The sequence below is a fragment of the Engystomops pustulosus genome, chromosome 4 (assembly GCF_040894005.1).
Source record: "Engystomops pustulosus chromosome 4, aEngPut4.maternal, whole genome shotgun sequence".
Taxonomy (NCBI): domain Eukaryota; kingdom Metazoa; phylum Chordata; class Amphibia; order Anura; family Leptodactylidae; genus Engystomops; species Engystomops pustulosus.
Window position 1 is genome coordinate 177,024,039 of NC_092414.1, and position 18,488 is coordinate 177,042,526.

At 46.7% G+C, this 18,488-nt stretch overlaps 1 protein-coding gene across 5 annotated transcripts in view; it reads right to left on the minus strand.

Annotated features, from left to right (window-relative positions):
• Positions 1-17,736, minus strand: part of DENND4A (DENN domain containing 4A) — an 89,922-nt gene extending 72,186 nt beyond the window's left edge. For 4 of the 5 annotated variants that reach the window (XM_072148685.1, XM_072148684.1, XM_072148681.1 and 1 more), the window contains exon 1: positions 17,587-17,736. In XM_072148685.1, the coding sequence (XP_072004786.1) occupies positions 17,587-17,594 (8 nt within the window). In that variant the 5' untranslated portion in view covers positions 17,595-17,736. Of the gene's footprint in view, positions 1-2,393; positions 2,508-17,586 lie in introns of those variants that run through there. The other variant, XM_072148682.1, reaches the window with a different exon arrangement.
• Positions 17,737-18,488: the final 752 nt, after the last annotated feature.

The window sequence follows — 18,488 nt, forward strand, 5'->3', positions numbered from 1 at the left end:
TTTCAAAGGGACCATGGTTCGGGAATAAAATGTTTTATTTAATTGAAAAAGAATGTCTTCAGATAAGTTAGCAGATGTATGCAAACATCTGTGATCTATTCTTCACTGTTCCGCGTGTATATCATCTCCCGACAAGTTAGCAGATGTGAAGAACAGTGAAGAATAGAATAAAAACGGTGAACACGGTGAACATAGGATCATTTAAGATAAAAACACAGTGCAGAACACAGTGCAGAATAGATTACAGATGTTCGGCACATCTGCTTACTTGTCGGGAGATACGCGCGGAACGGTGCGAAAAAAATAGTATGTGAAGAACAATATATATGTGTGTGAAGAACACATTGCAGATGTATGGAAACATCTGTTTTCTAGCCCTACAGACATTAACACCTTCTGTGCCACATTTATCAAGAGGTCTAAGCCACTACAAAAAATTTGATGCGTAAAAGACTCCTAAAACACGAGAAAACCGGAGTAAGATTCGAGTAATGGTTTCTGTTACAAGCAATGACATTTTCTCTGTATATAGCGACCATAAGAATATGTTCATATTGCCGAAATACACACTAACTGATTTGGGAGATCCCCCCTTAATATGACTATTCCTCCAAAAACCTGAATGTGTGAACAGACCCCTGGGCTCGACCCTTGGGCTCTGGGGATTTCATGGAAAACTGCCCTGACCAGGAGCTCTCCATGGTGCACAGAAAGTGCTTTTATTTTTAATGGCCGCACATTGTTGCTCCCGTCAGATCTGTGAAACACACACACGGCCATCAATAATGCAGGCGCTTTCACTGCACTTGTGTGAAGACATTGCCAAGCTCAATGTACATGTGGTTTTCTGCGCCATCACGGGCTCACTAAGACGTTGGGATTCCAGTGCTCTGCCCCTTTTAAAGAAGATCTACCATCAAAATCCATCCCAGGGACACTTACTCATAGATCTGGGCACAGTGACTGTAGTAATCTTCTTATATTTGTTTTCCATGGTCAACTTTGAATTATACTAATGACCAGAAGTGCTATGGGGGGGGTACCAGAATCCGTACTGTAGCTTTACAGGCTGTTATACTGTACAGGAACACTGTGTGAGATTACAGCTGGCAGAGGGAGGAGGGAAGTGCTCCTGCACATTGTGTATGTGATGTCTGAGACAATCTCCGGCCACATCTGAGCCTACACCAGAGGAAAGAGCCGATAAAGCCCCCCACCACCAGTCAGTTAAAGGGGTTGTTGGGGGGTAGAAAAACATGACTGCTTTCTTCCAACAATAGCTCCATACCAGACCACAAGTAGTGTGCGCTATTCCAACTCAGCTCCATTCACCTCTATAGAGCAGAGCTGCAATACCAGCACAAACCATGGTCAGGTGTGGCGCTGTTTTCAGAAGACATTAGCCATGTTCTTCAACCTACAGACACCCCATTCATTACCAGTTGTATAATAAAGTTCTGCCTCCTAACGGAAAACCCGTTTTAAAATCACATGTATTAATAAATTTGGGGCTTCTCACCCCCTCCGTGTCCTCCAGCTACAGGGTAATAGGAATCACTGAATATACTTTCTGTATGCAACATACATATTGTATAGATTACATACAGTACACAGCATTTGATTACATAAAGCACACATATATAGATTACAAACACTGTACATATTGTATACATTATATACAATATAGATACCGTACACATAGATTATATACCATACACATAGATTAAATACTGTACACATAATATAGATTATATACAGTACTCATAGATTATATACAGTATCATAGATTACATACACTGTACATATTGTATACATTATATACAATATATACAGTACATAGATTATATACAGTACATATCACATAGATTATATACAATTTCTCTGTATACAGTAAATTCATCACACGACCAAAGGTCACGTCCCATACAAGTGGGGTTAATTGTGGCAATCACTAAAAGGTCACAGGTTTGCTCAAAATTGTGCAACTTTTTTAAATTTCTTTTATAAATCCCATCACCATAGTGATGGTAGCAGGTTCCAGGACCGGACATCTCTTTGGGACGTGACATATCAGAAGGTGAGATACGCCAAGGCTTGTGTGCTGGGAGCTGCCGTGTCAGTATGTGCCCCCTGAGCGGTGCGCCCCCCTCCGGCGGCGCCCATCACCACAGGCAGGAGAGCCGCACCTGATACTCCGCGGGTAACACAGCTGTTACAGGGGGCGGGCGGAGGACACATAGAGATGTCAGCACATCCAGTGACAGGACACGTCCCGTTATCCGCAGCCTCCTCCTCCTCCCTCTCCTCATATCTGATTATTATCACCTCTCCCCCTCACACACCGGACACTGTCCTGACCCCGCCCCTTCTCCCTGCATGCTCCGCGCTCTCACCTCTCCCGGGCTCCTCTCCCGGTGATCAGCGTCTCCCGCCGCCTCCCCCCGCCATCTTGTGTTTGGACCAGTGATGGGAGGGGACAGGCGCGTCACGTGACGCTGGGGCTGGAGCCACGTGGCCGCTGAGTTCCCGCATGACGTCATCCGCTGTATGTGATGTGCTGGAGGACTGACACACTGTACCGAATACCTGCATATCCCCTGTGTACAACTCATCACCAACGCTCATTAGCCTCAGGGATATCATTTATCCCGACAAATAGTGCTCTTATCTATCATATAACTATATATGTCCACCCATCTATGTGTATATATAGACATTTCTGATAAATTTCCCCCTATCTCTGTATAATCATCCCCCCTATCTCTGTATAATCATTAGGGGAGATTTATCAGAAGTATCTGAGGTAACACTGCTCCAGTTGCCCTGTAATTTCATAAACAGCTGTGCAAAAATGAAAGCTGACCTCTGAGAGACAGGTTAGAGACAGTCACTGAAAGTGACGGTCAGAGAGAGAGAGACAGTCAGAGAGTGATAGATACATATAAAATATTTTTAGTTGTAGCTAAGAGCTGTTATTTTTTAACCCGGGCAGCCCTGGGATCTACAGCTAGTATAGTATAGTACAACATCCAGATACAACCATATTGACCATATAATACCCTTGTATTACCATACAGTTTCCATATGAATAGGATACAACAAAATATAGAACACTGCCATATATAATATAATTTATCTTCCAAATTATAAAACAGTGCCCTCATATAGGGGATATATAATGGGACACTTGTATTGTGTAATGGGGCACACTTAGCGCCAGCGTATGATGAATCCCCTCCGTAACAAACTGGATTTTTCATAAGGCTCCACAGCTGTGATGTGCTGTACTTACGGGGCAATTTAAGGCCAAGCCTGACTTCTACGCCAAGGCTATAGGCAGGGCACAGAAGTGTAACATCACATCTACATAATACCACCCAGTGTCTACATATACCATGTGTGTGTGTAATATATATATATCTATATACAGTATATGTGTATGTATTTCTAAATCCAAGGCATACTACAACACTTACATCATTCTACACCCAAATAAAACCACAAGATGAGCATATATTTAGTGTAACACCACACCCAAGTAATGCCACACATATATACAATCTAATGAAACAAACAAGTAATACCTGACCATGTAATGGTCACACATGTAATGGTCACACATGTAATGGCATACCTCCCAACTTTTCACAAATAGAAAGAGGGACATTAACCACGCCCTTAGCCACACCCCATTCTCGCTGTTCAGCTGAATTTTACAAAGGTGATCACATAATTTTTGAAAGCCTGAGAGTGCGGTTACATGTACCACTAGCGCTACATTTACAAATGCAACGCTAGTGTATTGGGCGCGTCTTGGCTCAATCGCATTTGCGTTTCCAATGAAAGCATGTGCAACACCCTCGCCGATGCAATGGCGAGGTAGTGCTTGCGAATACGTCCCACCTGTAGGTAACACCATATTACACTACATGGTCCTTATAGGATCAAGGGGAAATTGCAGTGGTTAATCCTGCCTGGCAAGGCAGATGTTAATGTATGATGTAATTATGTCAACCAATGTCTGTGTTACATCCTGTGCTTTGTGAGCTGAGATGTGATTGGAGGAGCAGCCACCACCTGACCAAAGGGAGGTAATAAAACCTCTGGCCCAGGAATGTTCTGGGTCTTTCCAGAGTTCTTTCAGCAAGCACTCTTAGAGAGTTAGACTGAGAGAAGTCTCTCAGTCTATGTAGTGAGTGAGTGAGTAAATCTCTGTCTAGCCCATACCAGAGCAGGAAGAGCCTAGCCCCTGCCTCTGAAGAGTGGAGCTATTAGACTAGAGTTAGTGTAGTGAGGAAAGGGGTATCATTCCTACCTTCAAGGGTGATACCTGAAGCTCTACAGGACAAGCTGAAGCTTCCTATAAGGACACAGCTGCCTCCCAGCCTGCCCTCTACCATCCAGGCTGGTGAACCATCTCCTGAGGCTCCCTCCAACTCACATCTCGGCACCCTACCTACCTGTTAAAGGCACGTTTTCTGCAGTTCCTGCCGGTTACAATAAACTGTAAGTTGTTTGCTTCAACTTCTGCCTCCGTCTGGTCCCTGCTAATACGGCTGCCTTCATCACCGGCACCCTGTCCATCACCCAGAGACTCACACTCGGGACATTAAGGGGTTGCCCCAGGGAGATCCGCTATAGCAGCCGCTCCCTCATCTTTTCTTGCCAACACCACCCTGCTGGAGACCTGCCAGGCTGTAGGACAGCCCTCCGGTTCCCCCGTACCAAGCACCGTGACAATAGCGTGCTTAGGCCGCAACCGCCAGCCACTCCGGTACAGCGGGCCCCGGCTGTCTCCAGGCCTCACCTCAAGGGCTAGGCCCCGGTGGGGGATGTTGCAAGTGGCGTCACGAACAGGATATATACTTCTGTGCCTTATCCTGGCACTAAAGACTGTACTTTATTAAGAAAAAGACTGTGCTGCCTAACCCTGCTGCCATCCGGGTTTAGGCCCAAGTAATTGTGTGTTTCTGGATTGAACTGTGTTAATGCTGCCACGTGCTGTCGAGCGCCGCTCCAGCACTCAAGAGGTTAATCCTTGCAAGAACTGTGTCAGCTCTGCTACATCCGGCGCTGCAGCGCCTGAAAATTTACCTCACGAAACTGTGGCGCAGCAAGTAATTCCAGCCCGCCAAAACTTTCACTGGCGGGAAACCCAGAGACATCGCTAAGCTCCGCCCCCTGCGCGTATGGCGCGAATCCTGCCTCAGCGCGCTGTGGCGCAGCAGAAAATTCAGCCCGCCACAGCTCCTGGCGGGAAAGACTCAAGCTCCGCCCTCTGGCGCGAAACTCTCCCGCGCTGCAACGCCAGTGAGAGCCCACGAGGTTCCTCAGAGTCAGCGCAGCCGCCATCCAGCATCAGAGAGGTTAATCGGCCATCTTGGATTTCTCCACGTGCTGTCTCCTGTCCTGCCGACATGCCGCACAGCCTTCGAGATGAAGAACCAAGTGTCGCATGGCTTGCCCACGAGCCTCGGGCCCCTTCCTCTGCTGCACCGCTTACTGCTGTCTCCCGTACGCAGTCTTCAATGGCGGATTCTCCACAGCGGCTGCCTCCTCCGATGACGGACCTCCTGAGGACCACCGCGGATGTGAGTACCATGGCCCCCAGGGCCTATATCACAGTGACTGTGACTATATCTCCCTTAGCCCCCTCTGTGCCCCAAAACATCTGTAGTCGAGCCGAGGGCGGCTCTTTCAATTGCCCCCGGGGTATGCAACACCCTCGCCGATGCAATGGCGAGGTAGGGTTTGCGAATACGTCCCACCTGCATGTAATCCCATTACACTACATGGTCATGACAGGACATAGGGATATTGCAGTGGTGAATCCTGCCTGGCAAGGCAGAGGTTAAGTATTTTGTATAATGCAAGATGCTGTTATCCAATGATATGTGTTACATCCTGTGCTCTGTAGCTGAGATGTGATTGGAGGAGCAGCCACCACCTGACAAAAGGGAGGTAATAAAACCTCTGGCCCAGGAATGTTCTGGAGCACTCTTAGAGAGTTAGACTGAGAGAAGTCTCTCAGTCTATGTAGTGAGTGAGTTAGTAAATCTCTGTCTAGCCCATACCAGAGCAGGAAGAGCCTAGCCCCTGCCTCTGAAGAGTGGAGCTATTAGACTAGAGTAGTGTAGTGAGGAAAGGGGTATCGTTCCTACCTTCAAGGGTGATACCTGAAGCTCTACAGGACAAGCTGAAGCTTCCTATAAGGACACAGCTGCCACCCAGCCTGCCCTCTACCATCCAGGCTGGTGAACCATCTCCTGAGGCTCCCTCCAACTCACATCTCGGCACTCCATCTACCTGTTAAAGGCACGTTTTCTGCAGTTCCTGCCGGTTGCAATAAACTGTAAGTTGTTTGCTTCAACTTCTGCCTCCGTCTGGTCCCTGCTAATACGGCTGCCTTCATCACCGGCACCCTGTCCATCACCCAGAGACTCACACTCGGGACATTAAGGGGTTGCCCCAGGGAGATCCGCTATAGCAGCCGCTCCCTCATCTTTTCTTGCCAACACCACCCTGCTGGAGACCTGCCAGGCTGTAGGACAGCCCTCCGGTTCCCCCGTACCAAGCACCGTGACAACAGCGTGCTTAGGCCGCAACCGCCAGCCACTCCGGTACCGCGGGCCCCGGCTGTCTCCAGGCCTCACCTCAAGGGCTAGGCCCCGGTGGGGGATGTTGCAAGTGGCGTCACGAACAGGATATATACTTCTGTGCCTTATCCTGGCACTAAAGACTGTACTTTATTAAGAAAAAGACTGTGCTGCCTAACCCTGCTGCCATCCGGGTTTAGGCCCAAGTAATTGTGTGTTTCTGGATTGAACTGTGTTAATGCTGCCACGTGCTGTCGAGCGCCGCTCCAGCACTCAAGAGGTTAATCCTTGCAAGAACTGTGTCAGCTCTGCTACATCCGGCGCTGCAGCGCCTGAAAATTTACCTCACGAAACTGTGGCGCAGCAAGTAATTCCAGCCCGCCAAAACTTTCACTGGCGGGAAACCCAGAGACATCGCTAAGCTCCGCCCCCTGCGCGTATGGCGCGAATCCTGCCTCAGCGCGCTGTGGCGCAGCAGAAAATTCAGCCCGCCACAGCTCCTGGCGGGAAAGACTCAAGCTCCGCCCTCTGGCGCGAAACTCTCCCGCGCTGCAACGCCAGTGAGAGCCCACGAGGTTCCTCAGAGTCAGCGCAGCCGCCATCCAGCATCAGAGAGGTTAATCGGCCATCTTGGATTTCTCCACGTGCTGTCTCCTGTCCTGCCGACATGCCGCACAGCCTTCGAGATGAAGAACCAAGTGTCGCATGGCTTGCCCACGAGCCTCGGGCCCCTTCCTCTGCTGCACCGCTTACTGCTGTCTCCCGTACGCAGTCTTCAATGGCGGATTCTCCACAGCGGCTGCCTCCTCCGATGACGGACCTCCTGAGGACCACCGCGGATGTGAGTACCATGGCCCCCAGGGCCTATATCACAGTGACTGTGACTATATCTCCCTTAACCCCGGCTGGGGTACAGTCCGGCCTCCCTGCAGAGGGTCAACATCTCCCCATAGGAGGCCCGGCTACAAAAGGGACTCTCTTAAAGGGGCCTGACCCCTTATCTAATGCTGCTGATCGTCCTGCGGAGTATCCAGGACCACCTGCTAAGAGGCCCAGGCTGTCCGGTGAGAACGCCCTGGCAGCTACAGAGGTTACCACCGCCAGCGCAACAGCGCCCCCAAGAGCTACAGGTCAGTCCAGGAACAACAATCTTTCAGCTGTCAGCAGTGAAGAAGTTACAGCTCCTGCGGTCATCATCATGCGCTCCACAGCGCCCCCAGCTACAGAAGGTCAGCCAGAGAAGTGACTGTCTCCATCCTTTGCTGAGATGCCTGCCGCCGCAGATGACCTCCCTGCTGTCCCAGCTCCAGCTTCTGGGTGTTCCATGTCAGCAGTTCCAGTTTCTACCACCAGATGTCTTCAGGTGACAGATCTCAACACTGCTTTCTTCACCCAGGCTGATGATGTCCCTGCTGCAGTTCCTGCTTCCATGCCTGCAGCCATTGCTCTTGAGCAGCAAGATTAACCCCTGAAGGGCTGTAGCCCACTTCAGGTACTGTACATATTGTATATTTCTGTCCTTACCCCAAAGAGCCAGAGACTTTCCTGAGACTCTTACCCTTATTTATCTCAGTCAAGAGACATACCTTGAATTGATTATTACCATGTGCTATGATAGCACCTTTCCTCTGCCACAGCAGAGATGTCATCAAAGGACTCTGTCCCTCTCCAAATAGAGGAGACCCTTTGCTTCTTCATTGCACTTTTCCCCACATCAAGGGCTGTACCCAGAAGATGGACTTTGTCAGTAGAGACCTTCTGAGAGACTTTTGCCAGATACTCCAGGGAAAAGTTGCTATTGCTATTGACTACTATTTTGCACTTAATGCCTTCTTTTTAGGTATGGACATTCTGTTTGCACTTTTTATGCCTTTTCTTTGCAGGAAAGAGACATTTGCTACCGTGCTACTCTGAGTAGCCTATCTACTTCTGTAACGTTGTAACGTTTAAGATATGTACCCATTGGGCTCCTAAGCCAATGTGAGTTTACAAAAATGTTTGCACACTGTCATATCTGCCAGTAGTCTGCATTAACCCTTTCATAGGCTTTTCAGGTTGTAGTGTGGCCGTGTCGGACCGTCTTTCTATGTAAAACACTGACCGCTACCTGATCCCTCAAACTGAGGTTTGCACATGGGGGTAGTCCGTAAACTGCGGGTCTTTAGGGGACCGGGGGTGTTACACAGATAGCACCTGGATGCCCACCATACATGGGTAAGGTTGTCAGTCAGGAGGTACTCGTGTCGCATATGCTCATGCAATGCAGATAGACACCTTATATAATTGCCGCCAGGGAAGAAGCGTTGATAAAACAAATATACAGGCCTTGGTGCAAGGAGTGGATTACAGGACATGACACCACACCTTTCCTACTGTACAGTTCGGTTTAATGGCGTCAGCGACCAACTGTCATACAGCTCTTACATATTACAGCTACATTTTTGTCTTAGTCCGACACCAACCCAGGTGCCTGTCTCCAGGACCATGGGCGGTTTGTCCCTACACCTCACATAGCCTGCACTTCCCAGAAGTGCCCTTAGCCCCCTCTGTATCCCAAACCATCGGTAGTCGAGCCGAGGGCGGCTCTTTCAATTGCCCCCGGGGTATGCAACACCCTCGCCGATGCAATGGCGAGGTAGTGCTTGCGAATACGTCCCACCTGTAGGTAACACCATATTACACTACATGGTCCTTATAGGATCAAGGGGAAATTGCAGTGGTTAATCCTGCCTGGCAAGGCAGATGTTAATGTATGATGTAATTATGTCAACCAATGTCTGTGTTACATCCTGTGCTTTGTGAGCTGAGATGTGATTGGAGGAGCAGCCACCACCTGACCAAAGGGAGGTAATAAAACCTCTGGCCCAGGAATGTTCTGGAGCACTCTTAGAGAGTTAGACTGAGAGAAGTCTCTCAGTCTATGTAGTGAGTGAGTGAGTAAATCTCTGTCTAGCCCATACCAGAGCAGGAAGAGCCTAGCCCCTGCCTCTGAAGAGTGGAGCTATTAGACTAGAGTTAGTGTAGTGAGGAAAGGGGTATCATTCCTACCTTCAAGGGTGATACCTGAAGCTCTACAGGACAAGCTGAAGCTTCCTATAAGGACACAGCTGCCTCCCAGCCTGCCCTCTACCATCCAGGCTGGTGAACCATCTCCTGAGGCTCCCTCCAACTCACATCTCGGCACCCTACCTACCTGTTAAAGGCACGTTTTCTGCAGTTCCTGCCGGTTACAATAAACTGTAAGTTGTTTGCTTCAACTTCTGCCTCCGTCTGGTCCCTGCTAATACGGCTGCCTTCATCACCGGCACCCTGTCCATCACCCAGAGACTCACACTCGGGACATTAAGGGGTTGCCCCAGGGAGATCCGCTATAGCAGCCGCTCCCTCATCTTTTCTTGCCAACACCACCCTGCTGGAGACCTGCCAGGCTGTAGGACAGCCCTCCGGTTCCCCCGTACCAAGCACCGTGACAATAGCGTGCTTAGGCCGCAACCGCCAGCCACTCCGGTACAGCGGGCCCCGGCTGTCTCCAGGCCTCACCTCAAGGGCTAGGCCCCGGTGGGGGATGTTGCACATGTGATCGCTAAGCAATCACATGGAAATGCAAATGAGATGGGGCCGAGGCATTCGCTCATGCGCTAGTGTTACGCGTGTAAACACTACCCTAGTGATGCGTGTGACCGCACCTCGATGTGTATACATGCAATATGCAATAGTGTCCTCAAGAATGCCCACACGTGCCCATCTGCTTCTTGGCACCATCTGAATGGTGAGCAATAAGCTACATTCACACAATGTATGCCCGCTGTAACGTAGTACGGCGGGCATACACCGGCGCTGGGGAGAGGAGCAGGGCATGAGCACAGCTCCCCCCCGCCGCTCTCCATAGGGATATACAGCGCCCGGCGCCGTATCACATAGAAAGATAGGACATGTCCCAACTTTCTATGGGCTACGGAACAGTATGGTGCCGCACGTGTGCTGTACCGTAACGCTCCCGTACAGGGCCGTGAGCCCATAGAAGTGTATGGGGGACGTATATCGGCCGTATATATGTCCCCCATACGTTCATGTGAATGCAGCCTCAGTCTGGTGTGGAGTTAGAGACATTAGTTTAATCCTGCATTATTAATGGCCCGTTTAATTTTTGCATTTTTCAATCCTGAGCTTTTTATATTTCTCCATGTACAGAGCTGTGTGATGGGATACCAAATTTGTAGGTTTTATAATGTTTTCATACATTTACAAAAATGAATCTTCTGGCGCTAAGAACTTTTTCATACTTCAGTGCACGTGTTTGTGGTCGGGGTCATTTTTTGCGAGATGAGATGCCATTTTCAATGCTTCCATTTTTAGGACTGTAAGACCTTTTGATCACTTTTTATTACATCTTTAATATTTTGCAAAATGGCAAAAAAGTGGCATTTTTTGACTTGGACGCTATTTTCCGTTACGGAGTTAAACTCTGGGAATAACTGTTATTATATTTTGATAGATCGGGCATTTTCGGACGCGGCAGTACCTAATGTGTTCATGATTTTTACTATATATTTATATTTATATCAGTTCTAGGCAAAGAGGTGATTTGAATATTTATGGGCTTTGTTTATTTTATTTTTTTTACAATTTTTCAGATTATCAAGGGTACTTTAACCCTAGGTTGTCTGATTAATCCTACCATATACTGCCATACTACAGTATACTACAGTATGGCAGTATATGGGGATTTTCCACATCATCTATTATTATATGTAAATCACACATTGTAATAGATCGGTTACAATCAGACAGGTGTGGAAATGCTTAGTAACATGCAAACTTTCAGTTATGAAAGTTCACAGGTTATAGCGAGGGCGCAAGCGCCGCTGTCCACATCTCCTTCATGAGGAGCAAAATAATCGCAACGTCTGGCGATTTGCAAGGCGTTGCGATTATTTCAGGGCTTGTACGTCACAAAACTGACACACAAGCCCTGATAAATGTCTTCTATCATACAGCCACTGACCTTACTCACTGATGGGAGTAGTTGTCCTCCCTGGTCCCTGCTGTGGAGATGGTCAGTGTAGAGGTGGCAGCGATGTGGTCTCTGTCTGTGCTGCCACCCTCCCCCTCCACAGCTATCAGGAGCTGCAGAGGAGTCTCCTATGGCCGGGTCACCTCTCCTGCCGTGCCCCGTGCTGATACCTGGAGACACAGGAAAAGCTCACACAGGGGAAAGAGGAGGAGGAGGGGGAACAAGCAGGAGCTGCAGGTGAGTCTCCTATGGCCGGGTCCTGCACTGACTCCGGACAGCTCTCACAGGGGGGAAGGAGGAGGGGGAACAAGCAGGAGCTGCAGAGGAGTCTCCTATGGCCGGGTCACCTCTCCTGGAAAGAGGAGGAGGGGGAACAAGCAGGAGCTGCAGGGGAGTCTCCTATGGCCAGGTCCTGCACTGACTCCGGACAGCTCTCACAGGGGGGAGAGGCCGGCCCGGGGGAAGAGGAGGGGGAAGTGCTGGGAGCTGTCAGCTCACTTCCTTGCAGCCGCGCTGCTCCAGAGCCCGTGTCTCTGCATCTACAGCAGTGTGTCCCGGGACCAGGAGACGGGACTTCGTCTCTCGGTCCGGGACAATGGCAGGAAAAGCGTGAATATCTCTCAACCGCCCGGGGCAGCGGGACATTGGTGTATAACCGTGAATGTCACGCTGAAACCGGGACGGTTGGGAGGTATGTGTAATGGTCACACATGTAATGGTCAGTTCAGGTTTTCAGATGCCATTTTTGATGTCCAAACCAGGGGTGGAGTGTAAAGAGGAGGAGTAGTGTCTATGTTCTCACTTATTATAAGAGATGTCCAGTATATGGACATGTGTGTGCACACATACATAGGAGAATATACATACACATCCATATTACTGATTTTTGTTACACTCCGCGCCGCCTGCAGGAGGATGCCGATATCCCGTGCGCTGTGTTTTATGGCTCTGCCATAGACACAAATGTACCGGCGGCATCCCGAAAGAGGAGCATCAGGTCGCCGTGCATCGTGGGAACGGGAGGTGAGTACAGATTTATTATTTTACTGGGGACTTGTTATGAATTATGGGGGCTGTATACACAACTGGGGGGCTGTATGTATAACTGGGGGCTGTATATGCATGGGGGGCTGTATATTCATAGGGGGCTGCTTTATATTATTAGGGGCTGTATATTCATGGGAGGCTATATGTATAACTGTATATTAATGGGGGGTTCTGTTTATTATTGAGGGGGCTGTATGTATAACTGGGGCTGTATAGTCATGGGGGGCTGCTATATATTATTGGGGGCTGTATGTATAAATAGGGGGCTGAATATTCATGGGAGGCTATATGTATAACTGGGGCCTGTGTATTCATTGGGGGGCTGTATGTATAACTGGGGGCTGTATATTCATAGGGGTCTGCTGTATATTCATAGGGGGCTGCTATATATTATTGGGGGGGCTGTATGTATAACTAGGGAGCTGTATGTATAACTGGGGGGCTGTATATTCATGGGAGACTGTTTATTCATAGCGGGCTGCTGTATATTATTTGGGGGCTGTATGTATAACTGGGGGGCTGTTTATTCATGGGGGTTGCTGTATATTCATGGGAGGCTACTGTATATTCATGGGGGCTATATGTATAACTGGGGGGTTGTATACTCATGGGGGCTGCTGTATATTATTGGGGGTGTATGTATAACTGGGGCACTCTATATTCATGGGGGGCTGCTGTATATTACTGGAGGGCTATATGTATAACTGGGGGCTGTATATTCATGGGGGGCTGCTGTATAGTCATGGGAGGCTACTGTAATTCATAGGGAGCTGCTGTCTGCTATTGGGGGGCTGTATGTATAACTGGGAGGCTGTATCTTCATGGGGGGATGCCATATATTCATGGGAGGCAACTGTATATTCACAGGGGGCTATATGTATGTTATTGGGGGGTTGTGTGTATAAATGAGGGGCTGTATATTCATGGGAAGCTGCTGTATATTACTGGGGGGCTGTATATACATCTGGGCGATTGTGGGCTGTATATATAACTGGGTGGCTGTATAAATAACAAGGGGCTGTTTATATAACTAGAGGGCTGTAATTATAACTGTGGGGGATTTATATATATATATATATATATATATATATATATATCTCACCAGAGGGCTGTATAAATAACAGCGGGCTATATAACTGGGGGGCTGCATATAAAACTGGGGGCTGTATCTATTAATTACTGGGGGCTTTATATCTATAACTGGGGGCTGTATCTATTAATTACTGGGGGCTTTATATCTATAACTGGGGGCTTTGTATCTATTACTGGGGGCTGTATCTATTATTACCGGGGGCTGTATATCTTTTAACTACTGGGGGAATGTATATATTCTTTGTAATGTAAATTTATGAATTAGAAATGGGGACTGTATATATTATTACTGGAGGCTGCATATATTAATTATTTGGGGATGTATGTTTATGAATTACTGTAGACGTCTATGTCAAATTGTGTGATCATGGTCCCATTTACGTTTTTGTGCATGATGCCTAAGGGGGAAACCTGTCTTACATGGATTACTGACTAAGGGGGGGACCCCACCTATTATATGGATGCTAAATGTGTACCCTGTCTGGGCTACATTCTGTAGTGGGGCCCCCACCAGGTTTTGCGCCCAGGGGCCCCCACCAATCTTGATCCGGCCCTGGTCTCTGTACTCGTAGGTTTTTGTCTACAGTATTATGGCTGGTTACATCTCTTGTCATAACACATAATATTTTACAATGAGTTAATTGCAGAAAATAAATGCAGCATCTAATGCTCCACTGAAGCAAAGTGTGTTCTGTGTCGCCTCTTACTAAAATGAATGTACTAACGGTAAAATATTTCAGTGAACCTGCTGCTACGATGAACAAGCTCCTAAAGCTAAAATGATAGGAAGAAACTGGAGCTTACCGGGGGTACTTTTTAAATTATTACCAGCTTACATATTAAATTATACCAAATAACAATTTATATCACACAGGGTTCTTAATGCTAGCTATACGTAGTATAATAAAGAGACAAGGGGGACTGTAGCCACAACTGTCCCTTGTGATCCTGGCCAGACATTACTGATTTCAGGAGTCTCTCGTTTCATGGTTGTTGTGAGACAGTTGTCATTTTGAGCAACAATGAAATAATGCAGGATAGGTCCATATAGACCTCAGAGGTTCCCTTTCAGATATTCTCTTAAAAAACTAAGAAATCCTGAATGTAGGACTCTTTCGTATGGCAAAACGACACCTGGAGAGAAGTCTAAAGGACTATTATCATTTGAAGGAATTTTTTGGGACTTGGTGCCTGTCATCCAGTGCAGTCTTATTTAGGCTACATTCACATGGACGTATGGAGGACATATGTACACGGCCAACGCATATACGCTGTATACACTTCATCCACAGACTGCAATGGGCGCACCGTGCTGTATGAGAAGTGACATGTTCTATCTTTCCCCATAATACGGCACTTTGCACCATATATCGCTGTGAGAGGGGCGAGGGTGAGCAACACTCACTCCCTCCTCCTCTCCCGGGCGCTACGTGTGCCCACCGTGCTACGGTACAGCGGGCACACAGTCGCGTGAATGTAGCCTTAATCTCAGATTTGTCATTATCAAACGTGTCTAAGAGCTGGCGTGTTCTAATTGCCCATGGCTACCAATCACACCTCAGCTTTAATTTTATAGACAGCTGTGGGAAAGTGAAAGTTGAGCTCTGATTGGTTGCCATGGGCAACTAGAACAGTGCTACTTTGATAAATCTCCCCCAAAGTCTATCAGTGATCAGCAACCTACCCTAGTCTGAAGCCTGTTCTTTGCTCACAGTGATGAGATACCAATCTAATACTGAATGATTTTGCAAAAAAAGGAAGAAAAATCCATCCGAGCTGAGACTGGTAGAAAATATCCTTTTTTGGCCACTATTTATAATCTTTTTTGAATCTTTTTTTATAAATAAATGGGTGATGTTTCATATAAAAGAGGGAAAATACATTTCATACCCTACCTGCACGCTAGTAGTTTAATGGGGTAAAACCTGGTGACAGGTTCTCTTTAAAGTAATTTTTGCACCAAACAAGTTAGGTCCATTGGACCCCTCATTGCGCACCACGATGACTGGAGCAGACAGCTGCACTCAGAAATCTCCAATAGCTCCATAGAGGTGAATGGAGCAGAACAGACATGCACGGACGTCTCCTCCAGTCATCTCCGGGAGTGTTGATCGGTCCGACATAGGTACCGTGGACCCCCCCTTTCTCAAGATCTGTAGGGGTCACATCACTGAGACCCCCACCTATCAGAAAGTAACTTATTTGGTGGTAAAACCCCTTTAAGGGAAGACAGGGTTTCTGTGTTCTCAAGATTTTGGAAAATAAAAAGTATCTTATACCTAAATTGCAAAAACACAAAATTTGCTGTTATAGTATCAGGATAATCAATCATTTGGATGATGAAAACCAATGTTATGAATTCTTAAAGCTCACAGGAAGTCACACAACAGTCAGACAAATTCTCCTTTAAATTTTGCCAAGTAGATGAGGTGATTGTAGAAAAAGAACATGACGGAAGCAACAGCAGGAATTCATTAACCTTTGGGGTGACTAAACTACAGGGTGTAAAGGAAACCTGCTGGATATTTTTAAAAAGGATTTTGGATCTTTGATCACAGGGACCCGATGTGCTGATGCTAGAACATAGTTAGAGGCTATGTAACCAATTCATTTATTGCCCCCTTTACAAACCAAAGTGTTGACACAAAATCATTGCAATATTCTTTATCTACAGATTGTCATGTAATACCCTCAAGAATTGGAACAGGGCAAATAATTCAGAAATAAACCCTTTGGTGACCACATTCACCTATACTACCATATACTTTATACATATACGTCAGTAAGGGTCTGACTGCTTTTATCCCACCAATCACTAAAATTGGGGTCCCAGTCCTTTGGCTTAATGGAGTAGCTCAAGAACTGCTGCTAGTGCAACACCGTGCAAAGCCAGATTCATGACTTGAGACTTTTGCAAAAAGTCTTATAAAAAGTCTCATATGTACTCCAGTCCCCTGCTGGTGTATGTACTGGGACAAGTCATGTATTTTTAGGCTTTTAGCAAATAAATCTCAGACAGAAAGTAGACCATAAAAACATTTATTAAAAGGCCAAAGCCATTTTAATGAATCTGATGGGCAGAGGAGCTCCAAAAATAGACATAGAACTGTCCCAAGCCGGCCTAATGATAAATAACCATCGTTATGTTACACAATTACAAAGGTGAAGAGCCTCAATTAGAGATGAGCCAATCTATTCATTAGTTTGTAGATTTGGTACAAATCTCCCATTTCTCATGCACCAAAGTGAATCCAAAGCTTTTCTGCTTTCTTAAGGACAAATCTTTTCAAATCTATTATCATTCATCCCTAGGCTTAGAGAAGGTTGAAAAAAATTGGTAAAACGAGACTTTGCATGAAAAAACTGTTTTTGAGTACTAGAGGGGAGCATATGTATATATAAATTTCCGGGACATTTGGAGAAATATTGGTTAAGGTCTGAATTGATTTGAATAATTTGTCAAAGTTTCAGCAAATTGAATCTTGGATAATTTTGCTCAACCACTTGTAATCCCCCACCATAAAACTCTTTGGATTCCTGTTTTAACGTTATCTCCAGTTCAGATATTTGAACAAAACCAAATGACCGCAAACTCTGCATATTTCCTGTACGTAACCTGGACTGTTACATTTTCTGGATGTTTTACATGCTGATATATGCTTTGTAAATTGGTGTGTGAACATAGCCATACAATAATCTGAACTTCACAGACAGAAGAAAGGCAGAAGTGTGAAATGACAAAAAAATGACATCAATGTTTGCTTGTAAAAGCTAAATAAAAAGTTTTTACAAAGTTTAAAAAGTTTGTTAAGTTGTCTATTATCAGCATTAGTTTACCTGTTCATTGGAAGAGTGGTAAGGGTCCTGGGTGGCAGTGATCAGCCCAGCTCTCCTGGGGACTCAGCTCTGAATGAAACGTTGGTCACAGTTCCCTGACAGCCCAGCTAAGTGATGGGGAAACCCTGTGGTTAGATGTACATGCACCAGGTCTTTGTAACATGCTGAGATTATAGTTGGGAGGTGGAGGAAGTCTTCAAGTACACACACACATGCCACTTTCTGCTCATGTTCTTGGCAAGTAGTCCAGGTCCATGCTGGGCTGGTTCCTGTCCATGTCTCAGGAATGTTCTCCTTGAAAAACAAAGGGGAACAGCTGCTAAAACTCTTAGCCGGGTGCTGGGAGGAAAGAGGCAGAGGTTCAAACAGCTGAAAAATTTTACAATGATATATTACCATTACCATAGAGGAAAAAAAACATGGCTGAGATGTCAACTGGGTCTGACTGAGAAACCATCAGAGAGTTTGATACAATTTATATGCAGTTATAATATATCTTTGAATCTTAAATAATTTGAATTTAATTAAAATCCCTTCAAGATGCAGGATGCACAAAAGTGGCAAAAACTGAACAGGCCCATTAACTACCTGAAGCCCAATACAAGTATGACTAAAGGCATTCGGCCACGTTTATTAAAGGGACCTGTCACCGCTGTTTGAAAAAATCCAGTTGCGGGCAGGTTCCCATAGAGCCCTTATAGCACAAGGGCAAGCTTTCTTAAGGTAATAAAATTGCTGCTCCGAAAAGGGAAAAATGAACACTTATTCTCCGCCTGTAACCAGGCAGAGAGTCTAGCGAGTCGAGGTGGGTGGATACATACATGCGAGTCCCGCGGTTTGCTCACACCTCCATGCCCTACGTCCCCCGACTGTCGGCTCAATTATAACACAAATGCGTAAGG